The following is a 25,933-nucleotide window of genomic DNA, read 5'->3' on the forward strand; positions in this document are numbered from 1 at the left end:
AAAGGGATCAATCCTTATTATACTTGAGTCGTAGTAATTTCAGGATGGTCGCCTCTGGGAAATCCAGCAAGATTAACGTTAACTACTAAGTAACCCCCGCAGTCGACGATGGTACCATCACGAGTCTCTTACACTAATTTTTTTGTCCTTCAAGCACACTTCTCAACATAACTACAACTAGAGCAAATCCATAGATTTTGAGGAATTAATAGTGTCTACTTTTCTCTTGCGATACTTTCCTTGCAATAAAAAAAAAAGAAAAAGAAAACGAAAGAAAAGAAATACCTATCTTCTCCTCCCGATCGAAGCCCCTCGCCCCGTGCTGATTGGCTCCCCAAAGGCAACGTCAGGACTCAGTGACCTTTTTTCTGCTCAGCCCCAATAAGAAAGTCCGCGCCTCCATTGAAACTGAACCTGTTGAGCCTTAGTTCATCCGTCAAGGTTGGTTATCGCCAACGACATCTTCAACTCTCCCTCACTCACTCACTCTCTCTCTCTCTCCTTCACTCTCTCCCTTTTCCATCCCCACCACCACCCTTTCCTCTTCGCCTCCGCCATCAATCCACCCTCCCCCCCCCCCACAAATCCTTCCCGCTGCCCGACCTTTCTTCCAGCAACCATCGTTATCATCGGGTGTCTGTGTCTGTGAACAAACGGTACATGCGCACGCCGCGAATTTCCTGTCAGGCTTGCCCTACTCGGCCTTTTCCCACCTGGAGGCGTGCACAGCCCGCTGGATAGAGTCAACTCCAGAATGGGGTCCAATTTGCCTGCGTGAGTTCCCCTCCTGTTCCGTGTCCGTGGACTTTGGCATCCGGTCATAAATCCTCCTCGTTCTGCTCCATACCCATGCTGACGGAAATGATATATATAGCCAGCCAAATCTCAGAGTCACGAGTAAGATTCCCGAATTCAGCCAGACTTCGTTTTCGTCCAACTTGACTTCGAATTTCGACAAAAGGCTTTCTTGCTGTAGATGGAAAACTGACTGAGCTTCCCCTCCTTTTACAGTCATTGCGGCGGACGGGCTATATAAGCGCGATGTTTTCCGTATGTGCTTCTCTAATCTCTCTCTCTCTCTCTCTTTCTTTTACATCTAGAGATAATCTAATTTTCCTTCACTATACAGGTTTCCCCGATCCCTTTGCTGTGGCCACTGTCGGGGGCGAGCAAACCCATACGACGTCCGTGATCAAGAAGACTTTGAATCCTTACTGGAATGAGATGTTTGATCTGTGAGATTTTCTTATCTGCTTTCCTTTTTTTTTCAATCTTTGAATTCATGCTAATTCCTTGTTTCTTTCCTCGTGCTGTCCAGACGAGTCAACGAAGACAGTATTCTCGCTATCCAGATTTTCGACCAAAAGAAGTTCAAGAAGAAGGATCAAGGCTTTCTCGGTGTTATAAATGTCCGGATCGGAGATGTCATCGATTTACAGATGGGGGGTGATGGTAAGTGGCACCCCTTACCGATTGTCTGACACAAATGGCCTTCTTCGTGCTTTCCCCGCATCCAAATGCGGCACTATCTAGGAACCACTCAGCTGACTTGAACCCCTCCCGACTTGAATAGAAATGCTCACTAGAGATTTGAAAAAGTCCAATGATAATCTTGTTGTGCATGGAAAACTCATCATCAATTTATCCACTAATCTCAGCACCCCCAATACAAACCAAGCAAATGGCTTGCATCGCTCACAACTTCAGTCTTCGACGTCCAGCGGGCTTGTTCCGCAGGTTGCTTCTGCTGCTGCTGCAGCACCTGCACCACACCCCCCAACGGGGCCAAGCCCAGTCGATCCTCCCCCAGCTGCATCGAGTGCATCTCTAAATCCTCAGCGCGTCCCATCCACCACCAGGCCGACCAGTCAGGCTCCCCCCCCGGTTAACGGAGCACCAGCTCCTCCCAACGGACAGCCTCCTCGTGGAAATCTTAGCTCGTTCGAGGATAGCCAGGGCCGTCTGCCAGCTGGCTGGGAGAGACGGGAGGATAATTTGGGAAGAACCTACTATGTGGACCACAACACCCGAACCACTACCTGGAACCGCCCATCGTCGAACTATAATGAGCAAACGCAACGGAACCAACGAGAAGCTAACATGCAATTGGAGCGGAGAGCCCACCAGAGCCGAATGCTCCCTGAAGACCGAACCGGTGCAAGCTCGCCGAATCTCGCAGAAAACCCGCCGCAAGCTCACACTCCACCCGCTGGCGGTAGTAGTAGCAATGCGGTTTCTATGATGGCCACAGGAGCTACGACCGCCGGCACTGGCGAGCTTCCACCTGGGTGGGAACAACGAAATACTCCTGAAGGCCGGCCGTATTTCGTCGACCACAACACCCGCACTACGACCTGGGTGGACCCCCGACGACAGCAGTATATCCGGATGTACGGTCAGAATGCCAACGGCAACAACACCACGATCCAGCAGCAGCCCGTTTCTCAACTTGGGCCCCTACCCAGCGGCTGGGAAATGCGTCTGACTAACACCGCTCGAGTGTATTTCGTTGACCACAACACCAAAACAACCACCTGGGATGATCCTCGTCTTCCGTCTTCACTGGATCAAGGAGTACCGCAGTACAAACGTGACTTTAGACGTAAACTGATCTACTTCCGATCTCAACCGGCACTGCGGATCATGTCCGGACAATGTCACGTTAAGGTGCGCCGAAATAACATTTTCGAAGATTCTTACGCCGAAATCATGCGCCAGAGTGCTTCAGATCTGAAGAAGCGTCTGATGATTAAATTTGACGGCGAAGACGGTCTGGACTATGGTGGTCTCTCTCGGTAAGGCCTTTTTTTTTTTTTTTTTTTTTTTCCAACTCCTCAAAGCTTCAAAAGATTACTGACGATATACAGTGAATTCTTCTTCCTCCTCTCGCACGAAATGTTTAACCCGTTTTACTGTCTTTTCGAATATTCTGCACATGATAATTATACCCTGCAAATTAATCCCCATTCTGGTGTCAACCCAGAACATTTGAACTACTTTAAGTTCATCGGACGAGTTGTTGGACTGGCCATTTTCCACCGCCGGTTCCTCGATTCGTTCTTCATTGGAGCATTCTACAAGATGATGCTACGGAAGAAGGTCTCTCTACAGGACATGGAGGGTGTTGATGAGGATCTGCACCGTAACCTGGCATGGACCTTGTACGTTACGCAAATCAAAAGTCTATTGATCAATTCTAACATTCAACAGAGACAACGATATCGAGGGCATTATCGACCTGACATTCGCGGTCGATGACGAGAAGTTTGGAGAGCGCCGCACAATTGAGTTGAAGCCCGATGGCGAAAACATACCCGTGACGAATGAGAACAAGGGAGACTATGTTGAGTAAGTTTCTTCCTTTTTTTCCCCCCTTCTTGCTGATTTTTCAGAAGCTAACCGGTTTAGATTGGTCACGGAATGGAAGATTGTGAAGCGAGTGGAGGAGCAATTCAATGCATTTATGTCCGGATTCAATGAGCTGATTCCTGCGGATCTGGTCAACGTGTTTGATGAACGCGAGCTGGAACTGTTGATTGGAGGTATTGCGGACATTGATGTTGACGACTGGAAGAAGCATACCGACTACCGAGGCTACCAGGAGCAGGATGAGGTCATCCAAAACTTCTGGAAGATTGTCCGCACCTGGGATGCGGAACAGAAGTCTCGTCTGCTTCAGTTTACCACGGGTACCTCGCGTATTCCAGTCAACGGCTTCAAGGATCTTCAAGGATCCGATGGGCCGAGACGCTTCACTATTGAGAAGTCTGGGGAGCCTACGGCTTTGCCCAAGTCCCACACATGGTATGTTTGTTCTCAATTTCGAGGGGATCTAATACTAACCAGCTTAGTTTCAACCGTCTTGATCTTCCGCCCTACAAGAACCACGATACGCTAGAACACAAGCTGTCTATCGCTGTGGAGGAAACATTAGGATTCGGACAAGAGTAGATTATTTCGAGGGACAAAAAAAGGATTTTGCATACCAGTCTTAAATGGTCGAGGCCATGCATTTACCCATCCCGGCAACGCCACTGTCTGTGTTTATTATGGAAATAGATATAAACGCGCTGCCAGCTTTCCTCAGGGCCTTCTTTCCGTATGGAAAAGGCTGGGCAGATCAACTCTTCTTTACGGCTGGCCAAACAAGCGCAACGCACCTTAACCTTTCCCCCTTTTTTTCGCGGTGTGGGTAGTAATTCCCTTTTCAGCAGGTCATTCGTTGGAGGAGAATGGAACCGAACAGAACAGAACAGGACCGGACACACAACTTGGGGCTTTTTCCATGCGGGTTGCACATGGCTTCGTTCAGCTGGACTACATTCATTTCGTTATTTGATTGTGGCGAACTTTGTACATACTTGTATTATTTGTCTACAGAACAGGGCTCAATTATTACCGTCGAATTGTGTCGTCAAGTTCCAAATCGATTCTCCTCGCAATGCACGCGAAACTATAGTGGTAATGTCTACTGCCAATAGTTCCCCGGAGAGCGATCTGACAGATCACCAGCAAGTCAATAGTGAACACCATGACGGACCGAATCGACCAATCCGAATTGCAGAGACTGAGACCAGAGCGTAACCTGCAGGCAGGCAGGCAGGCTGTACACAGGGTCTCTCTGTCTCAGTTATCGTGTTCCCAATTTATCCGTTGTGGTCTAGGTAGTAATATACCTAGGTAAGAGGCCAGCTTTTACTCCGTAGATAACGTTGTAATGGTCTTCCTGGTGCTTCAGACCTTTCCTACCGGTCTGAAGAGTATGGAGAGTATGAAGCGTCAGGGAGGCTTTACTTTCAGAATGCATACCACAGAGTAAGAGCAGTACTACATACTACATAGAGATAATGTGGCTATATTTATATTCAAATATATTTATAGGGTGCTGCTATTCTCACGGCTCAGTTGGTCATTCTCACGGCACAGCTAGCCTCTTTGGGCATAGCAGCTCCATATTAGCAGGAACCTACCTGTTTATAGAATAGTGCCAACTAGCTAGACCTAAATAAGACTAGACTAGTCATATGATCATGAAAAACACGCTAGAGAACCTCGAGGTGTTATTTTATTAATTTCTTATATAAAAACAATACTTAGGAATTTAATTTTAAAGTAATAAATAAGACTGTAAGTTCTAATATTTATATAATATATTTACTGACCTATTAGAAGGCTTTATTTAATTAGGAATCCTTCCTCTGCTACACGCTGATCTGACTATTCTCGCTCCCTCCAAGTAATTGATTCCCTACCTGCCTGGCTTGATACTAGCTGCTCAGTATATTTAAATAACGACAGATCTTGTGTAGTACAATTAATAGCTCCGCGAGGTCTTCTACAAGGTTATATAGGTGCTGGTAGATGAATTTAAAGCTACTATGAAGGTATAATCATGTAAGATCTTTCTCTGAGTAGCTACTAGTCATAGAAATCAGAGAGGTATAATCTACGGATGATCCAGGTACCCTATATAACTACATGCTAACTAGCGAGGACCCATACACTAACTATAGTTAGTTAGGTACCCACTAACCTAAAATGGTTAGCTGTGCCGTGAGAATGACCAGCTGAGCCGTGAGAATAGCAGCACCCTATTTATAAACTCAGTTCAAAGCAGAGTACAGTAGTTCCTCCTGCATTTCCTACCACGCTGTACTCGGACTCTAGATCACTTGGCTGTGTTTCAGGGTTATAAATTCTTCTCTCTCTCCTCCCTTACACCTTGTTATCCCTTTCTCTTTCGCTCTTAATTTTCCCATCCCAGATACCAGCCATACTCTTCATAGACCACCCACCCCCCGTCAATAGCGTTAGGATTCTTCTACAGAGTCCAATTAACCCATCAAGATGCGTCTCCTCTCCATCTTCTCCCTTCTCATGGCTACCTCTGCCTCGGTCCTAGCCGCAGGAACCTCTACCACCACCACCACCACCACCACGACAGCCCCAACACAAACCTCTACTTCTTGTGATGCCCAGAAGTACGTTATGTTATCTCTTTCCCTCGATTCCCTACAGACATAGATATCAGAGACGAAAGAGGATATAGCACTAACCCGAGATACCGCGGAAACAGCATCCTTGACGCCTGCAAAGCCTCCATCCAGAAACAAGTGGATGCGTGTGGTCCCAACGACTGGTCCTGTCTCTGCGAACAAACCAATAATTTGTTAACGTACTTCTTCTTCTTCCTCCTCCTCCTTTGGCCCCCTTGCAAATAAATATATATATATATAATATACAGTAAAACAAACCAAACACTAACAACCACAACCACAATCAACATCAACCCCATTACAGCTGCTACAACAACTGCCCCAATGACCCTGCCAGCTTTGGCGTCCAGCAACAAAAGACCTCCTACTGCAACGCTGCAAGTGCATACAGCACCTCGACGACTGCAACCCCCACCGCAACAAAGACTGCTTCGTCCACTTCTACCACCTCCTCGACAGAGAGTGCGACGACCTCTGCAACCGTGACCCCTTCGCCGTCGGGCGGCGCGGCCGCCGGACTAGGCGTTGCGAAGGGATTGGGAATGGGATTGGTTCTGGGAGGTGTGGTGGTGGTTGGTGTTTTGGGGTTATAAACCCCCCCCCCCCCCCCCTTTTCTCATTGCCTTGTTTTAGATCCGCAACAGCAGGGGGGGAAGTGATGTTATTCCATGGATATTGGTCTGGTGGTGCTGGGGTGTATCCATTTATTATTGAGTGAGTGAGAGAGAGAGAGAGAGACCTTGCTAATTACCTACCTACTACTTACCTAATGAATGTAATAACTAGTTTGTTAATGAACTAACGTTGGCTGGTTTATATTATGATTTACTCGTCAGTAAAGCTTGCACCTCTACTATACTATAAGATCGATATCTCCATCTACTTTATTAGTATGTTCTCCAGCCGATGTGACTCTTAGGTAGGTGGGTTGTTTTTGGTTGAAAGGGAATCGTGGCTTTGAGTTCTGGACTCGATCGCTGGTCGATTCTCGGTTGTTCCTGGAGTGACCGTGATCGACTACCCCGAGAGTTTTATGATCTCACTAGTGATTAAGTTTCAAAAGGTTAAAGGTAAAGGTAAGGTTCACTCGAAGGAGAAGACCAAACCCCGGATATATCGTAGTGCTACTAGGGTATATATGTCTCTTTGAAGCTCTCTCGGCTGTCAATTTGTCAAGGGGCAAGAGGCAATATAGCAAATCACCCTGTTCTCATATATATATATATATATATATATATATATACAAGAGAGAGAAAGTAAATTGTATAATATTTATTAGTTATGCATTGCGAGGTGGTCCCTCGTTTGTAAGGCATAAACAAGCGACATATCAATAACGCCACGAACCAAAGACAGCGACAGGAAGGAAATGCAAGTCATAACCATGACAATGACGTTATCCTACAACTAGTTTTTCGCACTAGCAGGCAACATTTGAAGACGTGGAAAGTGTCATATGGGCAACCGCATCGACGAGCTCGACCGGTATATATATAGGGTAGAAGACAAGGGGCAGGCAGATCAATCGCCGAGGACAAGAAGCGCAGACAACCGCCATACGAGTACGGAGGTTGGAGCACATGCATCTGATTGATCTTACTCCTTCATGCGAAGAATAAAGTTCACCACCACAGCGGCCAGCAACGAAATAGCGAGGATCGTGGGCCCGAACCGATCGTCAATTCCACTCTGGCCTCGTTTCCGGATGCTCTGTGCTCGCCAGTGGAAGGTGACCAGGGCGTATATCATAGCCGCCATGGCAATGAGAGTGAACAGGCCGGCGGAAATGCGTCCGATGCGATCACCGAAGTTCAACAGACCCACAGCCAACCCACCGAGGATGACGGTGAAGTTGAGCCAGGAGAGAAAAGTTCGTTCATTGGCGAAGAAAACCTTGGGTTCGACGCGGGTAGGAAGAGCGATGCGTTTGCCTGCATTGAATCGACAGGTTAGCAACCGTTTTTACGACATGTACAATGCAGCGACAGCAGCCGCTCGATCATCAATGCAGCCGCAGAGTTTTCCAGCTATGGATGGACATTGGCACTAACCTGGGGCAGTCTGGAGAAGTGGCTGGCTAGACATTTTTGCGGTCGGAGCGTGCAAAAGCGAGGGCTGATAAATGACGGAAGACGAAACTGCAAAAGGAGAGAAAGGCAACGGAATAAGAAATACGAAGCAATCGGCAAAAGCAGAAGTCTGGCGTATAAATAAGAAAAAGAGGATCGGATTGGTAGCGATAGTGGATCAGTCAGTCAATCGAGACGAAGAACAGAGGCAAATGCGAAGTGATGAGCTCGAGACCCGGGTTTGGATGGGGCTATCCTTCCGAAACAGGCCTAGTGGCTCATTCTGCCTCTTCTCACCGCCATCCAACCCCCCCCACGTGCACCAGGCTCTTCCTGTGGTTGCCTGAGGCGCTTCTGCGGACTATTATCGGCCCGATTCCCGTGACTGTCAGCCGCGCACGGAACCAGGCTAGCGTCAAAGGGGAATAGCGCCGCGGATTCGAATTCCTTTAGGTATAGCGTGCGACCTCTTTTGTCCAACCACCAGCCGCGAAGTCACGCCCATGATGCCACGGACAACATACAACATCCAACAGCACACACGCCTTGTCGACCTCGATCTCTGTTCTTCTCCATCCAGTGCTATCGGCTTCTAGTTCTCTGCTATTCCTGTATCATTTTTCCATCTTAGGTAAGTGTAGCTTGCTGCCGCGACGGTCATCCCTCTGTTTTTCCCTTTTCCGGTGTCGGACCGCATTGCTCCCCCCACAATTTGCGTCTCTGGTTGTCTCTCGTCTGGTTCTACCCACAGCTGCTTCAACCGGGACAACATCGCTGCGCTTCTAGAATACTGTATGTATAGGACCACACTAATTCGTGTACTTTAAGACTCGACCGTCATCATCTGTCGCGACCTACGTGAATCCACCCACCCACAATGGCTGTCGAGACTCTTCCTACATCGGTTCGTAATTCTTTTTCAGCGTCGAAATGGCATCATCGGCACCTCGCGCGCTGCCAATCCCCTGACCTGCCATTGACCGAGAAACTTCAGTAATGCGCTAACGTTCTGCCTTCGCTCTGATTATTATAGCCCGTACCCATTGCGGACCTGACAAAGATTGCCACAGAGGTGCGTTTTCACCATTCTCTCAATCAAACTCCCCGCCGTGTCATCGCGACGCACCCGGGACTCCGATGACTCTACCCCTGTCCTAGCGCAGTTGGGACGCCATAAGAATAGAGCTTAATGAACTAATCCCGGTATATACAAATAGGCCTGCGACTCTGCGCTAGGGGCGGCTGATGGATATGAGCACACCCAAGTTGGAGCGTGGAACTCCGAGATCATCGTAAGTCTCGCCCTCCACAACAAAAACCATCCAGAACAGTTCTCTCTCTAACATCATATTCCTATCACAATATTAGAACACCATCCTCAAGGCTCTCATCACCGCCACAGCCCCCTCTACACCATCAGCTTCTCCCCCATACCGCTTCACCGTGAACAGCACCATCGTGCAACAAGGCCTGATCGATAAGTCCTCCGCTGCAGACGGTGCCGCGGCCAACGCCGGAAAGCGAGGCATGCACTCTGCATCTGGTGCTTTCTGGGATGTCAACCGCGACGGAATGTGGACATTCAAGTACCCCGGTGCTGAGGAGCGGGGTTTGGACGTCGTCGTGAGTGTAACATGGTTCGCACTTGGCTGATTTATCATCATGTATCAAACTCCGAGGGGGGGGAAAGAAAAAAAAAAAAGGAAGAAAACAAAACCGAAAAATATCCCACAGATTTATGAATAGCTTGCATTTACTGTTTCTGTTTCTGCCTTTTTTTTTTTTAGTTTGTGTATTTGTGTATTTGTGTATCTTTCGAGACCCATTTTCGTTGCTTCGCTACTAATGCCTTTGATCACCGGTGGTTTTTCCATTTCCTTTGTTGGGGAGCCTGGTGCATTTGCCCGAGACAAAAACTACTTGCCTGCCTGTATTTTGATTTTGGCATTGTTTGCTTTTGCAGGAGAGAAAGAGTCTGGCCTTATACCATTATTGATCTTCGGCCGTGGGTGAGTGCGAGTTCATGCACATATTCTTCATTTTATATTAAATACACATCACATGCCTGCTTGTATCTAGACAAGACAGCTATACGGAGCGTAAGCTTATCCAAAAAAAAAAAAAAAAAAAAAAAAAAGGTGCTTGAAGAAGAAAAACAACCTAAACTCCGAGGCAGAAGGCAATGAGGACCTCCCATTCATCCCGATCCCTGGCGCCACGCTAACCTCATTACTGTGGAAAATCAAACATTCGTAAAAAAAAATGTAGCCCCATTGCAGTGGTCCGATAAAGAAGGATCATTTAGCGAGGCTCCGAGTAATCATTTAGTGCCACGCAGACTGCTCCGCGGTGATGACCACTGTACTGACGAATAATTTGGCCCGAAGCCAGCTCCCAGAGCCGTGCGTAATGGTCGCTAGAGACGGTCACCAGATAAGCTGAATCGGCAGAAAAGGCGCAATCCCAGACCCATCGTTGGTGGTTTGCAAGTGTCGTTTCCAGGAAAAGCGTACCGGTACTTGGATCCATGGGAGGGCCATCAGGCTGGACCGGGAACGTTTGTTGCGGTTCGTTGGTGACAGGCGGGGTTCCATTGATTAAACTGAATGGAATGCTATCGGCCTTTTCTCTGACAATCGGCACTACTACATTGTTTTGGGTTTCTGAGGGTACTGGAGATGGGGATGCTTCTTTTCCATCTGTAGATGGAGCCTTGGTTTTGGCCATGGCGGCCGCTGCAACTGCCATTTTTGCAGGGGGGTAGTCAAGGTCGAGGTTCCAGACTTTGGCAGTGTGGTCAGCAGAGCAGGTTGCGAGGTGTTTAACGTCAGGTGAGAGAAGAACCCGTGTGAGGTAGTCCTTGTGAGCTTGGAAGGTACAAATGGGAACGATCCGGGTGAGTTCAGCATCTTGTATCATGCGCCATATGTAGACATTTCCCTATAAAATACCGAGTTAGCGATTGGAAGGGGTGGGGAGACACTATGCCGAGCACCTTTTTGTTTCCAGCACAAAGTAGAGATCCATCGCTCGCAACACTAACACTGTGCACTGCAACATCGTCCTCGGGAATCAACTGGTGGGTGCAGACGCTCTCCCCTAGATCCCATACTCGGACAATACCAGCACGGTCACCACTGATAAGCTCGCCTTGATTCGGATGTATGACTACATCGTTTACAGGAGCTTTATGGGCGTAATTGCGTTGGAGGCTACCAGTTCGAGTGTCCCACACCTTGACGGTGCCGTCTTCGGAGCTGGTAACCATCCATTTGCCTTCACAATGGAATGCAACGCCTGTGATATTGTTTGTATGGCCGTCAAATGTCATGACAGGATTGGGGTTTGTGGACTTGATGTCATATAGTTTGACATTGTTGTGGCCAGCTGCAGCGAGATATCTCTTGTCTGGAGTTATACAGAGACGGTTTACCTGAGAATCTGGGTGTTGGATAGTGCGCGAGCAGATTCCAGACAAGGCCTCCCAGAACCTATTCAAAGACTCATCAGCCCAAGATTTCTCTTTACATGGTGGAGATCAGCCTACCGAATAGTATGGTCGTAGCCCGCTGCGAAACCCGATTATTACAAAAGAGTCAACTCAGCTCCAAACAAAGTGTGAACTGCATCAGCTGCGGCAAAGGAACCCTTCGAATGCTTACCAGTACATAGAATGACACTCATTTTGGTGATGCAAGTTCTGACGAGGGACTGGAGGGGTTGAAAGAGACCAGAACACGACCGTCCTGCTTACAATTCGAATTGAGACTTGGAGGAAACCGCCTGGGATCTTGCCGGTTTTAATGCCTCAGGATCCCTACCTCGATCTGGCGCAGACGGTGCACGTGAGCGGTCGGGAAAGCGGTGGGCGAAGAGCAAAAAAAAAAAGTACATTTGTTGGGAAAAGAATGACTTGACGCGGACCATCCCTTCGTTCTTTCTTGTCTTCTCATCTTTTGGTCTAGCCACGGTACTGGACATCAAAGGTACGGTGAAAAGCATGTTTCAGAAGGACGTGCACTAGAAATACCTTTGCAGATGTATCAGATTGGGTTCTTTTTCGCCTGAGGTCGATTTTCCCGTGGACAACACCACGCCCACGCGAACTCGGTTGTCTCAAGCTATCACCTCTTACGACGCTGGTTTTCCATCCAGAAAGGCAAAAAGAAAGGGACTCCGTTATCTCTATCCCCTGCCGAACGAACCTCATACCCTCTCGGGCGTTCACGAACCCTACTTGTCAGGTTGTTTCGGCAGCTTGGACACGAACGAAAGCACAGAGTGGAGGCGGGCGATAGCGGCAAACGCTTCCGTCCTGGATCTGGTTTGAGGATATTGCGCTGTTCCAGTCTTCCTTGAAAGATGGGTAGCGACGTACCTGAAGGTATTTCTACCTCCCTCGAGACCTGCCCTCCTTTTCCAAAACCTCAAGAGCTCGATGCTCTGATGGGTTGTTCCACCACCACTTATCTGCAAGAGAATGATCTGGGGCTTACACCTTCCCCTGGGTCCCGACTGCAGGAGTCTACCGATTCTTCCCACCAACCGTCCCAAGATGAGGGGATATGTTCCGACGAAGCCGTGCCATTGGCGGATTTCTCTGCCCACCTCGATTGCTTTGGCCTCGCCAAAGACAAGATTACGCCCCGCCCCGGTAATCAACATAGCATTGCCTTGTCCTCGGATGAGGAAACGGCATCAGCGGCCCAGATAAGTTATGGGCAGCAAAGTGCAGTAGGTAGTGAAGAACTTTATGACCCTCTGTTTGATGAAGCCTTTGCGATCCCTGAGCTCGATTCAGTGTTTTTGCCACGCGAGGGAGAAGAAGATGTAGAAGGGGGACGAGAGCGAAAACGAACCAGCGAGGAAGCCTTTCCACAAGATTTCGAGCTCTGGGCATTACCTGAAAAACGCCAGCATGTTGAGTCGCCGGAGGAAACACCGTCCCTTACTTATTCTTCGACACAGCAATCGCCTGCATCTTTCTTTGACACTTTCGACTTGCTTTTTGGCGATTCTACGAATGACACACCTGTCGACTTGGGCAATGATATCTGCCCGGAAATTCCTACTTTTCTCACTAGCCAGGTTGAAGAAGTGGCCCAACCTTCGATGAGCGACTCAACAAAAGAGCGATTTCTTCTGGGCTCCCAAGATCTCCTCGCCAACTCTACTCGTGAGATTCTGCAGGTTTGCAAGGAACCGGAGTATGTTTCTCCATACCCAGCCGCAGGAGGGGCTTTAGGCTACTTTCCGTCAACGCCTGGGATTCATGCCAAATTTATTGAGGCCTCGGATGAACGAACCCATAGTCGGCTTTCGAATCTGCGGACTAAGGTGCAGCGGCTTACGTGCGAGCGCAATCATTACAAGAAAGTCCTGTCTCAACATCCCAAAATGGATGAAACCACGGGCAAGACAGCCGAGCAATTACTTCGCGAAGAGAACGCCATGCTCCGCCGAGTATCCTCCCGACACCAGGGTCGAGTGGAACAATACAAGAAGGAAGCAGCAGAGTGGAAGGGCAAGCTTCACGATCTTGGTGTCATCTACAACAACCTTTTATACGAGATTAGGGTCCAGAAGCGGATACCTACTGTAGCTCCAATCCCCACCGGCTACAAACCACCACGCCTGTCTACACCTATGGAAGGCCACATTCCCTTGCTGGATGCCCCTTCCGCAACCCAACCACCACCACCACCACCACCACCACCCCCAACTGCCACGCAAATGGTGGTACCGCGCCCTGAGCCTGTTACCATTGACTTGACGGATGAAAATGACGATACGCCTCCCAATTCACCCCCGGAGGACCGGGAACGTCGCATGGCGATGCTCCAGTCGCTGCGCAATAAAAAGTACGACTGGCTGGGTGCGGAGGGGCAGCATGGCGGTTCGGAAAGCAGAATCCACGATGACCGATTGGCTCAGTTGATGGAAGAAGAACTAGCGCGGGCGACTTGATGTTCATGATACCCTATTACCGATTTCTATTGTACTGCATACATGTTGCATAGCGAACTGGGATTAAATTGATTAGTATACGGAGTATGTGGGAGTCCCAAGTGTATGATTATCATAGAGTTTGTAAAGACTCCAAGTAATGATGTAACAAGAGAGGAATCATAACTGAGTATTCCTACCTGGGTAACTTATACTAGATATCATCCTGGTACAACGCAATACAGAATAAAGTACGAATTAGCTCCGATCCATGGGCCAGTCCAGGCCCAGAATCTCCAGTCTTTTGACGTGTCATCCATTATTGTATCTCCAGTAGAATATACCCAGATTGTGCTTCTTTTTCTATCCCTAATTTATCTCCATTCTCTTCCCTCCCATCCTGCTGCCTGTTCCTGTTCTTTCCCCCCGAACTTGTGCTCCGTACGACCTCCATTATTAATAGATTACGCCACCGCTTCTCCCCTCCCTGCATCTTCTCTCTATCTTTGCTTCTCCCCCATTCTGTTGTTTACCACTGTTTGTTGTTCTTCTTTCTTATTTATTTATTTCTTTTTCCCTTCCCTCTCCACACTAAAACAACCCTCAAAAAATTCTTCTGGATTCCTGATCCTGTTCCCTTTGTCGCGTCGTTCCTCGTTGGGCCGCTTCTCTCGCTTCTCTTCTCTTCTCTTCCTTCCCCCTTGCTCCTCTGCCGGTCGCAAACGACGATTCTTTCTCCTTTCAACCCCCCCTCGAATCTAGATTGCGCATTGCATGCACTGGTGCATCATCTGCCTGTATATTCTACTCTGTTCCTCTTCCTCTTCTTCTTCTTCTCCTTCTCCTTTCTCTCCCCCTCCCTCTGAGACAAAACACGTCGCATCGCATCCCTGCATTGCCTAGCCCCAGATTATTCGCCCTTCCCTCCCCCCCCCCCCCTCGCGACAACATCTCTCGCATGGCATGTTTCGGCTGCTTCCTTGGTCCTCTGCAATCGGGGGGAATAAGGTGATGGCCGAGGAGCTCAAAATGCTCGCGACCTCGCCACATTGCGCCACGCCCCCCGTCAACGCTTTCACACTGCCCCAGTTGAAGCGCAAACGATCCGACTCCAATGATTCAGCCACAGGTCGAGATGTCCCGGTCGCAACTAAGCTACGGACCGATGATGCGCCTGCTCCGATTGTCACACTCAAGCAACGCCCCTCTACAACCGAAACCCACGCGCACAACCTATCGCCAGCTCCCCTACCAGATCCATCGTCCGACAACAAGTCAAGCCAGTCGCCACCTTCCCCGGAAAATCGGCGATCGGGTCCCTCTGACCATGCACGCGACAAACCGGACGCGCGCGAGCGCAAAGTGGATGTAGATCGGCTACGGGAAACCTTGGAAGCCCAGCTGAGTCTGGAAGTGTTGTTGAAGCACAACGAACTCCGGTTGATCGACCAGGAGATCGCCAAATGTCAAGTCGCGTTAGAACAGTTGCGGCGATGCGCGGAAATCCCCTACCCCGGCTCTTGTGTCACCGGCCCTTTGCAGTCCGTCAGCAATGGAACGGGTGCATCGGTCTGGGCTCCTGGAAATGGACCTGCGCCGCTTTCTCCAGCGCCCTGGAGCGTTACGGACGGCCCTTACTCCCGCCACTATGCCCGATGGCTCCTTCAGGACTCTCGCTTTGACGGAGGCGACCCCGAACCTGGAACCCCGATGGCTGTTGCTGGTACTCCTGTGGTGGAAGGTCGCTCAACCCGTGGAAATCCTATCGACCTGGGTTACTTGGCTGGCAAGTCCACCCGGCCTCAACGAGGATCGGCTGGAGCCAAGCTACAGTCTCTACCTACTGGGTACCCGCCACCAAAGGAAAGAGCTGGTCCCATGATCATTCGACGAAAATCGGATGGTATTTTCGTCAAGCTCGTTTGTCTAGATTGCCGGAGGGACAACTTCTCGAGCACTCAGGGGTTTATCAACCATTGTCGTATCGCCCATAACCGCAACTTTGCCAGCCACGATGCCGCCGCGATGGCCTCTGGCGAGCCGGTGGAAGTTGATGAGGCGGGGGCTGTGGTTGGCGGCAAGCCTGAACCTCCGGCCGGGGTCGCTCCCGGCTTTGTCCACCCTCTGATCCGCTCAGCTCATGTGATTGAGTCAACAACCCCAAGGACACCACCACTGTCTTCCGCGTCTTCCGCCTCGGAAATCTCGAAGCGGCCTTCCCCTAGCCGAAATGCATCGTCGACGGTGGAGACACCTCGCCTCCTTTCTGCCCAAAGCCTCCGGGACGGGCAGAATACCCCTGTCACGGCGAAAGCCTCGAACGATGCATTCATGGCCTCTGTCGACACCCCCCACCTATCGTCCCTCATGAAGCTGAGGGGTGTCGTCGGACTTGATCTGGGCCAACTGGTAGGGGAGGCCAAGACGACCGTAGACCTGAATGGATATTCCTCTGAGGAAGGCGAATCGGATACGGAATCCATGTCGCCATCTGTCACCTTGAAGCTCAAATCGAAGCCGCTCGGGTCTCATGTTGGACGACAGCCGATGCGAACCACAGCTTCACAAACGGCTTCCCAACGGCCAGACGGTCACAAGGGGCCTGACAAAATCAACCATAAGCCACTCTCCTTGGAGACCTTGACGCCTACCCGCCCTACTATGCCTTACCAGTCTCCTTATGGGCCCGTGAGTTCCCACCCCGAGGAGCTGCGGGAAGTTGACGGGATGGATCATGTGTCAAACATGAGTCCAAACACTGTGGAGTCCAATCAAGCGCCCAGTCTGGTGAGCGATGATGATGATGACTATGAAGCAGCATCGGATTCGGACAGTCCCGGGCCGAGCTCGTCTGAAGCGGAAGATGCCGAGGACGACTTTAGCCATATCGATGTAGAGGACGACGATGACACCACCACCTCGACAACCGCAAGCGACCCTAATCCCAAGGCGGGCGTGGGCATGGCCAGTGCTGCGGCTCCTCGCGCGTCGCCCATGCCAAAGGCAATGCGACGCGGCAGTGTGAGGAAGCAGGGCCAACTGATTTCATCATCTGTAGTACCGCTCGATGGAGGCCGAGAGGAGAAACGCGTGAGCTTTGCCAGTCCGGGGAGCAGCCCGGCGAAAGGCAAGAAGGATGGGAGTGGACGACGATAAACCACGATAGATTTCTTTCCTGTCGCTCCTCTACATTTCCATTCGAATTGTGTGAAGGGCCTCGGACGTTGATGTTTTTAATGATGTACTCTCTTCTCTTTCTTGTGTGTATGAACTTCAGGGGTTTGACGAAATGGATTCTTGTTAACTAGCGACTAGTTATTCAGACTCTGTAGTAATCTGTATCAAAGGCTATCCTGATACAGTATTATTTTCCAAGTACAGAGTTAGCAGGTTACCGTTACCATATGGTAAGAAATTTCATTCATACCCGTACATCATCGCGCGTCGTCTCACACCTCCTCCTCCTCTCAACTTGAGATAACCATCTACTACCTAGGTAGTAAGGTAGTAAGGTAGTACATATCTCATCTTGAATCCGTACATTTAAATGTCTCCCGATCCAACCCTACACCCCAAACCAATCACCCCCGGCAAACCCTTCTCTGCCCTGCTCGCCGCCTGCTACCCAGAGACAAGTCGAGAACAACCACTCGCCGAAAAGCTCTTGCGAAAGCCGCCAGGGCAGCAGCGAAGAAGACAAACACGAACACACCGGGGGGGGGGGGGATTCTCAACCTGTTCCTCTGGAGCAGAAAGCCAAGTCCGCGAGTTCCTGGCTCTGGATCGGTACAGGTATGAGGAGGTTCTTCCGGGGGTTCTAGCTGCGCGGGGGGGGGGGGGCGGAATCTGGAACGGAGAGTGAGAAATGGAGAATGGATATGGATATGGAAAAAGGGAAAAAAGGTACTTACTTGGGGAGAAAAGATGAACTGGTTAAGCTTGTGGAGTGGGGACTGTATGTTTTCTTTCCCCTTACTATATATATATATATTATATATAATATGTGTGTGTGTGTGTGTGTATATAGGAAACATGGCATCTTCCGTCCTGCGCTCATGGGCATGGTCAAGGCGAACCAGGACAGTGTGGTTCGAAAGACAACGGGGGCTGCTGCTGCTGCAGGTGCAGGTGCATTCTGGTTGGATTGTTCTTCTGAAACATCCACACCCACATCAACCCAAAACCAAACAAGAAAAACACCCATAGAAACACTCATCCCCCCCCCCCCCCCCCCCCCTTCGCGGCGTCGGCCCCGCAACCGCCTCGCTAATCCTATCCGTTCTCTCGCCTGCAATCCCGTTTTACAGCGACGACACCTATCTGTGGCTTTGTCTGGAGAGGTATCCGGGCCAAAGAAAAAGAAAGGAGGAAAAGGGAGCAGCGTTCTCAAGGCGAATGGAGCGCTCAACGTCAAGTCTAGCCTTTCGGAGGATCGGGGTGGAGAAGATACATCTGGAAAGCGAAAACTTGAGGATGAGAGCGAGGATCGGATGAAGAAGAGAAGGGGACGGGCTTGATTTTTTCTATATGTTCAAATGAGTGTAGTGTATACATAGATAGGATAGGTACATGATCTATGCTCTCGTACTATCATAACAACGTAAATCGTAATAGCATCGTACTGTATATATATATATATATCACCATCTCTAATTCACCCAAGTCTATGAAAGATAATACATCCGGTTACCGGGTATAGCGTATCCATATTAACATCCGAGCCGGCCCTCATTTAATTTCTCACTGCGAGACCGGAGACCCTGTGACTTGGTCATGCTCTTTATTGTGCATCGTTGTAGCCGGACTGTTTGAATGGCTATTCTTCTCCCGCATATTCGGAACCGCAGACCCATTTGCAAGGTACTTGAGCTGTTTGCGAGCCTTTCGCCCGCCGCAGCAAGCCGTACAGCAAGAGCCTAGCTCGACAATGAAGGCCAGGAGGTTGAATGCGGCCGCAATCCACATGAACGCCAACATCTGGGTGCCGAGCTTGGCGCCGATATTCAGGTTGAAACTGCCGCTAGTGAAGACGTTCCGGAAGATGATGAACATAACGGTGGCGACAACAGCAGCAACAACCGTAAAGAGCGCGGTGAGGAAAGTAATAATAGTGAAGGGGAGGGCGCGTAGGAAGAGGAAGGTGTTCCGTCGGTGGGGTGGGTGAGTTTGGTTGACTGCTGGGTCTGGGGAGATGGACTGCGGGGGACGGGAGGAGACCGCCAGCGGGCTCAGGAAGATAAGCACAAAAGTGAGGACCGTGGATACAATGAAGAGGCCGAACATCCAGTGCGAGGCCTTCCGGGCGATGTCCAGAGCATGGGAAATATCTGCTGGGAGGGCAACTAGGAAATGGTGAGTGAGTACAGTTTCTTTTTTTTAAGACGATTCGGGAAACGGAGCACTGACTAGATGCCCCAGCAAGAAGTTCGCTCAGGATGATCGATACTGGATCAAACCAGTAGAGAGCGCGAGGTTTGGAGCAGAAGGTAATGCCCTCATTGTTGTACCCTTCGCAGAAATTCCACAGCCCAACCTGATAGAAGTCGTGCAGACCGATGGAGCGAGCAACACTGTTAATCAACACCGCGTTGGGAACCGACAGAGGGATGATATTGGAGAGATCAATTTTGAGAAAATAGGTATTCCGGAGGACCGATTTATTGGAGACATTGCCAATGACCACCAGAATTAAGAATATCCAGGCCAGTAGATGAAGAAACGAGCGAAGGATGCGATGCCAGAGCACGGTCGACCGGCGACGGCCATAGACTGGTCGTTCAGAACCTCTGCGGAAACGAGGAAGCTCTGCCATGGGATGCCGCCAGGAGTTGGATCTCGACCGGCAGATGCAGAACGAGGGTAAAAAGAGAGGGTATTAATACTCAACCCCTAACTGTCCAGAATATTTACAGGATAATAATAGAATAGGGAGAGGATACGAGGGGTTTTAGGGATGGGTTGGCGCGGATAGCTTCGAATGGTATGACGTTAGAGGTCCCATGAACCAGTAAAATAAGCCAGAGAATAAGAGAATAACTGACTGTAGCTGGTGATGGTTGATGAGGAAACAAGATCAACGGTTTCTCCATTACCCTGAAGAGAAGGACCCTCAATGGGACTGTATGGGTCTGGTAGGCAGGAGGGCCGAGAAAAGCCTGTGGATATATTACTGCCTACAAAGACAAGACAATCTTGAGTTAGTAGTGCTCACCTAAGAGGCTAATAATTCCTACCTAACCTGGTATCTCTTGAAATCGGGTTGTTGATTGGTGCCTGAAATCTTTTGTGAACCTTGGAAACTCCTTCACGTCATCATCGGCAACCCGGATCCATCCTGGTCTCCACTTTGGTCTCCACTCTTAGACTCTAAATAAGGATCAAAATATGATTGGTCTACACCCTGGACTTTAACAGCCGATGATCACCTGGATCGCCCCACTTGGTTTGGGTGGAGTGGGTCTGTCTCAGCTTGTTCTTTCCCTTTCCTGAATTTACCAAATACTGAAATTTTACTAGTTTCGGTTTTTACCCTGTACTAGTAGTTTCCTGGCTGTCCAGACTCCAGACTTCTACCCTTGGTTTTATCCCAGGGACATCCTCCAATCTTAAAACTGGCCGGCTTTTGCTTCGTTTTATATATATATATATATCAATCTACCCTTTCCTCTGCATCCGGTCTCCCTTCTTCCTCCGACGAGCCGCCTTCATACACCATGCGGCTGGCAGCGCTTCTGCCTCTGCTGGCTGCTGGGCATGCCCTCGCGGAAACCACCGAGAAGGAAACTGCTACGAATACCCTTCTCACTCTCACAGGGTCTATTGCAACAACGACCATCAATGACGCTACTGTTCCGACCGGCGACTACCTGACTTACTCCTCGACAATCTATCTCACCACCCACGGCACTGCCCTCGGTTCAACCGTCGTCTCTGGTAACGACACTTCGACTGGCAACGCGACCACAGCCCAAAATGCAACAATGACGACCACGTCAGAGTCGGTGACCGTGCTTGTAGGCGGTCAAACAACCCTCTCCGGCAATGGAACCGCCAATGTCACAAGCACAGCGCCGCCAGCGTCCACCTCCACTGCCGTCAATACCCAACCATGCAATGGCTACCCCGAGTTCTGCAATCGCAAGTACTCCAATATCACCATGGTGGCGGCCCATAACAGTCCCTTTGTGATGAAGGGCAATGCCGCAGCGAACCAGGAGTTAGATGTGACCTACCAGTTGGAGGATGGAATTCGAATGCGTATGTTCTAAGCACGTATGAGAGAGAATTAACGACCCAGAGACTGATATATTTGGCGCTTGGCGTGCCACCCAGTTCAATTACAGGCCCATCTCGTTAACGGTACCGTGTATCTCTGCCACACTACCTGCGACCTTCTCAACGCCGGAACCCTGGAGGCATATCTTACGACCGTCGCCGGTTGGATGAGACAGCATCCATATGATGTTGTGACCATTCTGATTGGAAACTATGACTATGTGAACCCCGGAAACTTCACAGCTCCGATTGAAAATTCTGGATTGATGGACCTGGTGTGGACTCCTCCCATGATACCTATGGGGCTCGAGGACTGGCCGACATTGGGCAACATGATCATCTCGGGCAAGCGCGTGCTGGTTTTCATGGACTATCAAGCCAACCAGACCGCCATTCCATGGCTTATGGACGAGTTTTCTCAGATGTGGGAAACTCCATTTTCGCCTACAGACCGAAACTTTCCCTGCACCGAGCAACGTCCTCCCAACCTTTCGGAAAAGGACGCGAAGGAACGGATGTACATGGCCAACCACAATCTCAATCTCCAGATCGACATTGCCAACATTAATCTGCTTATTCCCAATACCGCGCTACTGAATGAGACGAATGCTGACACTGGTTACGGTAGCCTTGGCTGGATGGCCGATAACTGCACAAGTAAGTTCACTCGCTCTTTTTTTTTTTTTTTTTTTTTTTTTTTCAATCCAGTCAGTTCTAACAACCACCCAGCCATGTGGAATCGTCCACCAAACTTTCTCTTAGTCGACTACTACAATGAAGGAAACTTCAATGGATCTGTGTTCCAAGTTGCAGCCGACATGAACAATGTCACCTATAATCGGGACTCTTGCTGTGGGACCACGTCCGCAGGTTCGAGCGTACTACCTGGACAGAGCCTAATGGGAACGATATTCCTATTTGCTGCTGTTCCCTTCCTTGCACACATGTTGTAAATGTTTTGTGGGTAGATTTGTTTTACTTTTGTATATACGAGTATTAGATGACATGACCTAGTACCTAGTATTATATATAATTTATGATGAGATGATGACCACGTTATAAGAAATCTATCTGTCCCTGGTAACCCTAACCTGGACATCAAACCCAATCAACAAACCGTAAGGACTAAGCTTGACTCAACTTAAACCCCCCGGGAACCTGATACTGAAACACCCCCAGGGGATCATACTTCTCAGCAACCCGACGCATCTCGCGCAGATTGTCCTCGCCATACCCACGCAACGGGTTCTGCAATCCCGCCGCATAATTCAAATAAATGTACCGATTCCCCCCGCCACGCGATCTCGCGTAGCTCTCGATCTCTTCCACCATGGCGTATCCAACCGAGTCGAAAAGCGGGGTATCCTCGATCTCATCCCATGTAAACCAGAGGAGGTCCACTTATTCAATCCATCAATTATTTCGTTCTTTTTTTCGAGACGGAATTTAAAAAAAAAACTCACGTATATAATGCCCCCCGTCTAACCCAAGTATATTCCCACCTCTCTTCTTACCCAGGTGCGTGAAAAGCGCGGGAAAGGGCTGGTATAGGCTCATGATGGACCAAGCGCTGCTTTTCACGGAATGCTTTATTTCCTCGATGGCTTTGGTTTGGATTTCCACGGCGCGGTGGAGGATTCTTGGGTCGTTGGCGAATGTTAGAGTGAAGAAGTTGTGGCTGGTGTTTTCATCAGTATCGGTATCGGTATCCCGCAGTATCATTATCGATACGTTAATACCTAGAAGAAGAAGAAGAAGAAGAAGAAGAAGAAGAAGAAAAAGGGACATACTGTACCCCCCCTGGAGGCTCAAACTCCGACGTCACATCATCCAAATCTGCAATCCGCATCGTGCTGGAAATATTCGGTAGGGCGTAGAACCGCGCAAACGCTGCTGGGAATTCGACCGGTTTCGTATACTCTAGCGCGTTGCTGATCACCGGGACTCCGAGCTCAGAAGAGTAAGTGTACAATGCGATCAACGAGGCGTGCGGGTCCTTGTGGAGATCGCTGGTGAAGTCCACGAATGCGGGGATCTGCTGGGCTGCGGTGGACTGGTTGTAGGTGACGACGCCGCCCCAGAGGGATTCTTGCTCGAAGGCTTCGAGGTCGATTCTGGTGACGATGCCGAAGTTGTTGGAGCCGCCACGGAGGACTTTGAAGAGGTCCGGGTTTGTGTGCTCGTTCGCGGTGGTGATTTGCCCGTTAGCAAGAACGATCTGGTTCGTATTTTTTTTTTTTTTTTTTTTTGGTTAGAATACTATGGATTGGAAGAGTATGGTGTGGCAACCTACCTCGAAATTTACTACAGCGTCGCAGACAAGTCCGTATTGAGCGCTATGAAACGAGTTCCCTCCTCCTGTGACGAAGCCACCAACACCCACCATCCCGGATCGACCACCCGGAACGGCCATGTTATGCTGGCTTAGGGTTTTGTAGACGGATTTCCACCGCGCCCCGGCCTGGATAGACGCAGTACATGTGTCCGCATGGTAGACCGTCTGATTCATCTGGGACAGATCAATCGTCACCGCGTAGTCCCCATTCGTGGATCCAGTCACTGTCCCATGACCACCGGAGCGAACTGCAAACTGGCATCGAGGCGAGTTATCATTGGCTTTGACGAGAGTCGATACAGCTAGGGACACATCCTGTGCTGAGTGCGGCTGGACCACACAAGAAGGGTAGAGTTGCTGGTTATCAGCTCTCCAGTAGGACCCGATGGACTGGTGATACACATCGCTAGTAGGGTAGAAGACCCTATCGCTCAGCGATGTACTTTTCAGCGCAACACACTGTCCTTGTTCTTACTGATCAGCCTCGGTTTTCCGGAATCATTCCCGAGTCGTTCTCTGAGTGACTTACACATGCGGAGACGGAGCCATTGGCTGGACATGTCTTGAGGACGGTATCCAGCACTGAAACGATACTGTTCGCACAGACTTTCATAGTGACAAGAATCACGCAGGAGATTTCCGTTTCTTTTTTGTTTTCTGAAGCTCTGTCGACTCGGAAATGTGGAAGGCGGGGTTAAATTCCAATCGACTGGGGGCAGGACATCTTTATCCCACCAGTAAGAGAGCCTGGGAACTTCATTTGTCGAGCTGCAGTAGTGGTGCTAGTGGCCATACGCTGTTGGGGTGATTTCTGTAATCATTGCTGAAATAGTGGCTATAGTGTTTATACCTAGGTAGTAGTTGAAGAGTGGTTCTCCATACTAAGTACGCAAGTTCAAAGAGTAGACAAGATTACTGGTAAGAGGCTATCCCAATTGCAACTTAACCAGTCGCTCCAGATTTGTCGATCCATCCTCCTTCACAACGACCTCTTCCATGTCTCTCAGAATACTCTCAATATATTCCCCCGCCCCGCTCAGTTTTAAGACATGTGCCACTGCCCGATGGACAGCAAGGAGCCGAGAAGATGGCGGGTCGATAGTGCGTTCGGGACTGAGAGAGAGTGTACGAATAACTGGAAATAATGGATCCCGGAAAAAGGGCCGTTGTTCAGTTGAGTCGATTTTATACTCATATGGAGCACCATGTGTGGCTCAAAAAAAATCTGAAATTCACCAAAACGACGGTGGTAGTCAAGGGTAAGTGTTAAAGCATTCATTGGACTATCCATGTTTGGACCATCAATAAGATGTATAATGCCTGGGTCAAACATATCGAGGATTTGAAGCACATTCTTTTTCGTATCGCTCTAAAATAGAAAATTAGGTCAGTGATATGAAATTCGAATTCAATCAAAACTAACACTACCAGTTCGGGATTTCCTTGTGAAGTAGATGTGAGCGAGTGTGGGAGAATATGAGCTACTTCCAAGTATTGGAACTTTGTCACTTGTTTCCGCTCCCAAAGGGCGGCCGTCATCATCTCTGAACTCTTCACCGTCCCGTTCGAATCGCTTTTGGCCTCAAATTTATCGCACTTCTGCGACGGTCACGAATGAGACTGTTCCGCCGTAGGACAGAGACACAATCGGCAGTACCAACGGGTGTGTGTATCTGTTTGGAAGCCAGCAACATAGGCGTAGGTTGTGTGGCGTTCGGACAGAAGAGGCTCTGACTTGAAAACCCGCGCTTTATTAGCTACCGCTATCAAAGGTCCCGGGGGGATTAGCCTCACGAGGAAGGAAGAAATTATCAATCATATACTCGGCAAATTCATTGCTAGCACTGGCCCATGTTTCTTTTCGGGATAGTGATTTAGTAGGATTGTAAAGAGGTTTCTCGACTGTTGATGGTCACAGGACGATGAAACCAACGGTTCTGGAAAATGTGAACATCAACAGTCGAGAAACCTCTTTAAAATCCTACTAAATCACTATCCAAGTGTTCCAGCGAGACTTGGTGACGATGAAAAGCCATGGTAATCTTAGCAGAGATGATACTTTTGAGGGGAAATGTTCTGAAGCGGGATGTATATGTACAGTAGAATCCATAACTCGCCCAAAACAGTTACAGTCGGTGATCACCTGACGCCTGGTCCCACCTGACGCCCGATTTCCCCTCACTAACTGTTTTTTTGATAATTTTTAACAACTTATATCTCAACCAATATAGGTTTAATTGAAGCCGCGATAGAAGCAATTAACTTATTAAAGATTAGTGATTTAATTAATTATATTAAGATTGCGAAAGAGT

General features: G+C 49.3%; 10 protein-coding genes across 10 annotated transcripts; 6 read left to right on the forward strand and 4 right to left on the reverse strand.

Annotated features, from left to right (window-relative positions):
• Positions 1 to 754: 754 nt before the first annotated feature.
• Positions 755 to 3,951, forward strand: P175DRAFT_0529497 (NEDD4 family E3 ubiquitin-protein ligase; the record flags this gene model as incomplete). Its single annotated transcript, XM_040899693.1, has 10 exons — positions 755 to 774; positions 875 to 972; positions 1,012 to 1,050; positions 1,130 to 1,235; positions 1,319 to 1,452; positions 1,574 to 2,795; positions 2,868 to 3,161; positions 3,211 to 3,348; positions 3,409 to 3,804; positions 3,852 to 3,951. The coding sequence occupies 10 exons, from the start codon at positions 755 to 757 to the stop codon at positions 3,949 to 3,951; spliced, it is 2,547 nt and encodes an 848-aa protein (XP_040753835.1).
• Positions 3,952 to 7,181: 3,230 nt separating this feature from the next.
• On the reverse strand, positions 7,182 to 8,114 carry P175DRAFT_0555117 (putative vacuolar transporter chaperon Vtc1). Its single transcript, XM_040900608.1, has 2 exons — positions 8,048 to 8,114; positions 7,182 to 7,927 (listed from the first exon to the last, which is right to left on the reverse strand). The coding sequence occupies exons 1-2, from the start codon at positions 8,079 to 8,081 to the stop codon at positions 7,593 to 7,595; spliced, it is 369 nt and encodes a 122-aa protein (XP_040753836.1). The 5' UTR covers positions 8,082 to 8,114; the 3' UTR covers positions 7,182 to 7,592.
• A 496-nt stretch (positions 8,115 to 8,610) lies between these two features.
• P175DRAFT_0498980 (dynein light chain Tctex-type family protein) lies at positions 8,611 to 9,850 on the forward strand. Its single transcript, XM_040896634.1, has 5 exons — positions 8,611 to 8,696; positions 8,894 to 8,969; positions 9,099 to 9,137; positions 9,283 to 9,357; positions 9,434 to 9,850. Exons 2-5 carry the CDS (start codon positions 8,943 to 8,945, stop codon positions 9,716 to 9,718), a joined length of 426 nt encoding a protein of 141 aa, XP_040753837.1. The 5' UTR covers positions 8,611 to 8,696; positions 8,894 to 8,942; the 3' UTR covers positions 9,719 to 9,850.
• A 355-nt stretch (positions 9,851 to 10,205) lies between these two features.
• Positions 10,206 to 11,827, reverse strand: P175DRAFT_0473454 (WD40 repeat domain-containing protein). The gene is made up of 4 exons (XM_040895168.1): positions 11,728 to 11,827; positions 11,613 to 11,634; positions 11,061 to 11,556; positions 10,206 to 11,005 (listed from the first exon to the last, which is right to left on the reverse strand). The coding sequence occupies exons 1-4, from the start codon at positions 11,747 to 11,749 to the stop codon at positions 10,367 to 10,369; spliced, it is 1,179 nt and encodes a 392-aa protein (XP_040753838.1). The 5' UTR covers positions 11,750 to 11,827; the 3' UTR covers positions 10,206 to 10,366.
• A 171-nt stretch (positions 11,828 to 11,998) lies between these two features.
• Positions 11,999 to 14,128, forward strand: P175DRAFT_0498982 (uncharacterized protein). The gene has a single exon (XM_040896635.1). The coding sequence runs from the start codon at positions 12,428 to 12,430 to the stop codon at positions 14,030 to 14,032; it is 1,605 nt and encodes a 534-aa protein (XP_040753839.1). The 5' UTR covers positions 11,999 to 12,427; the 3' UTR covers positions 14,033 to 14,128.
• An 894-nt stretch (positions 14,129 to 15,022) lies between these two features.
• On the forward strand, positions 15,023 to 17,167 carry P175DRAFT_0529504 (uncharacterized protein; the record flags this gene model as incomplete). Its single annotated transcript, XM_040899694.1, has 1 exon — positions 15,023 to 17,167. One exon carries the CDS (start codon positions 15,023 to 15,025, stop codon positions 17,165 to 17,167), a length of 2,145 nt encoding a protein of 714 aa, XP_040753840.1.
• A 391-nt stretch (positions 17,168 to 17,558) lies between these two features.
• Positions 17,559 to 18,528, forward strand: P175DRAFT_0529505 (uncharacterized protein; the record flags this gene model as incomplete). The annotated part of the gene is made up of 2 exons (XM_040899695.1): positions 17,559 to 17,803; positions 18,039 to 18,528. 2 exons carry the CDS (start codon positions 17,559 to 17,561, stop codon positions 18,526 to 18,528), a joined length of 735 nt encoding a protein of 244 aa, XP_040753841.1.
• P175DRAFT_0498985 (SUR7/PalI family protein) lies at positions 18,281 to 20,099 on the reverse strand. Its single transcript, XM_040896636.1, has 3 exons — positions 20,053 to 20,099; positions 19,418 to 19,985; positions 18,281 to 19,353 (listed from the first exon to the last, which is right to left on the reverse strand). Exons 2-3 carry the CDS (start codon positions 19,821 to 19,823, stop codon positions 18,752 to 18,754), a joined length of 1,008 nt encoding a protein of 335 aa, XP_040753842.1. The 5' UTR covers positions 19,824 to 19,985; positions 20,053 to 20,099; the 3' UTR covers positions 18,281 to 18,751.
• A 486-nt stretch (positions 20,100 to 20,585) lies between these two features.
• Positions 20,586 to 22,291, forward strand: P175DRAFT_0498986 (uncharacterized protein). The gene is made up of 3 exons (XM_040896637.1): positions 20,586 to 21,268; positions 21,344 to 21,943; positions 22,016 to 22,291. Exons 1-3 carry the CDS (start codon positions 20,725 to 20,727, stop codon positions 22,237 to 22,239), a joined length of 1,368 nt encoding a protein of 455 aa, XP_040753843.1. The 5' UTR covers positions 20,586 to 20,724; the 3' UTR covers positions 22,240 to 22,291.
• On the reverse strand, positions 22,084 to 24,234 carry P175DRAFT_0542298 (FAD-binding oxidoreductase; the record flags this gene model as incomplete). The annotated part of the gene is made up of 5 exons (XM_040900360.1): positions 22,084 to 22,686; positions 22,801 to 22,964; positions 23,077 to 23,504; positions 23,580 to 24,080; positions 24,151 to 24,234. The coding sequence occupies 5 exons, from the start codon at positions 24,232 to 24,234 to the stop codon at positions 22,412 to 22,414; spliced, it is 1,452 nt and encodes a 483-aa protein (XP_040753844.1). The 3' UTR covers positions 22,084 to 22,411.
• Positions 24,235 to 25,933: the final 1,699 nt, after the last annotated feature.

Source organism: Aspergillus ochraceoroseus, assembly GCF_002846915.1.
Source record: "Aspergillus ochraceoroseus IBT 24754 chromosome Unknown P175scaffold_2, whole genome shotgun sequence".
In the NCBI taxonomy this organism is placed as follows: Eukaryota; Fungi; Ascomycota; class Eurotiomycetes; order Eurotiales; family Aspergillaceae; genus Aspergillus; species Aspergillus ochraceoroseus.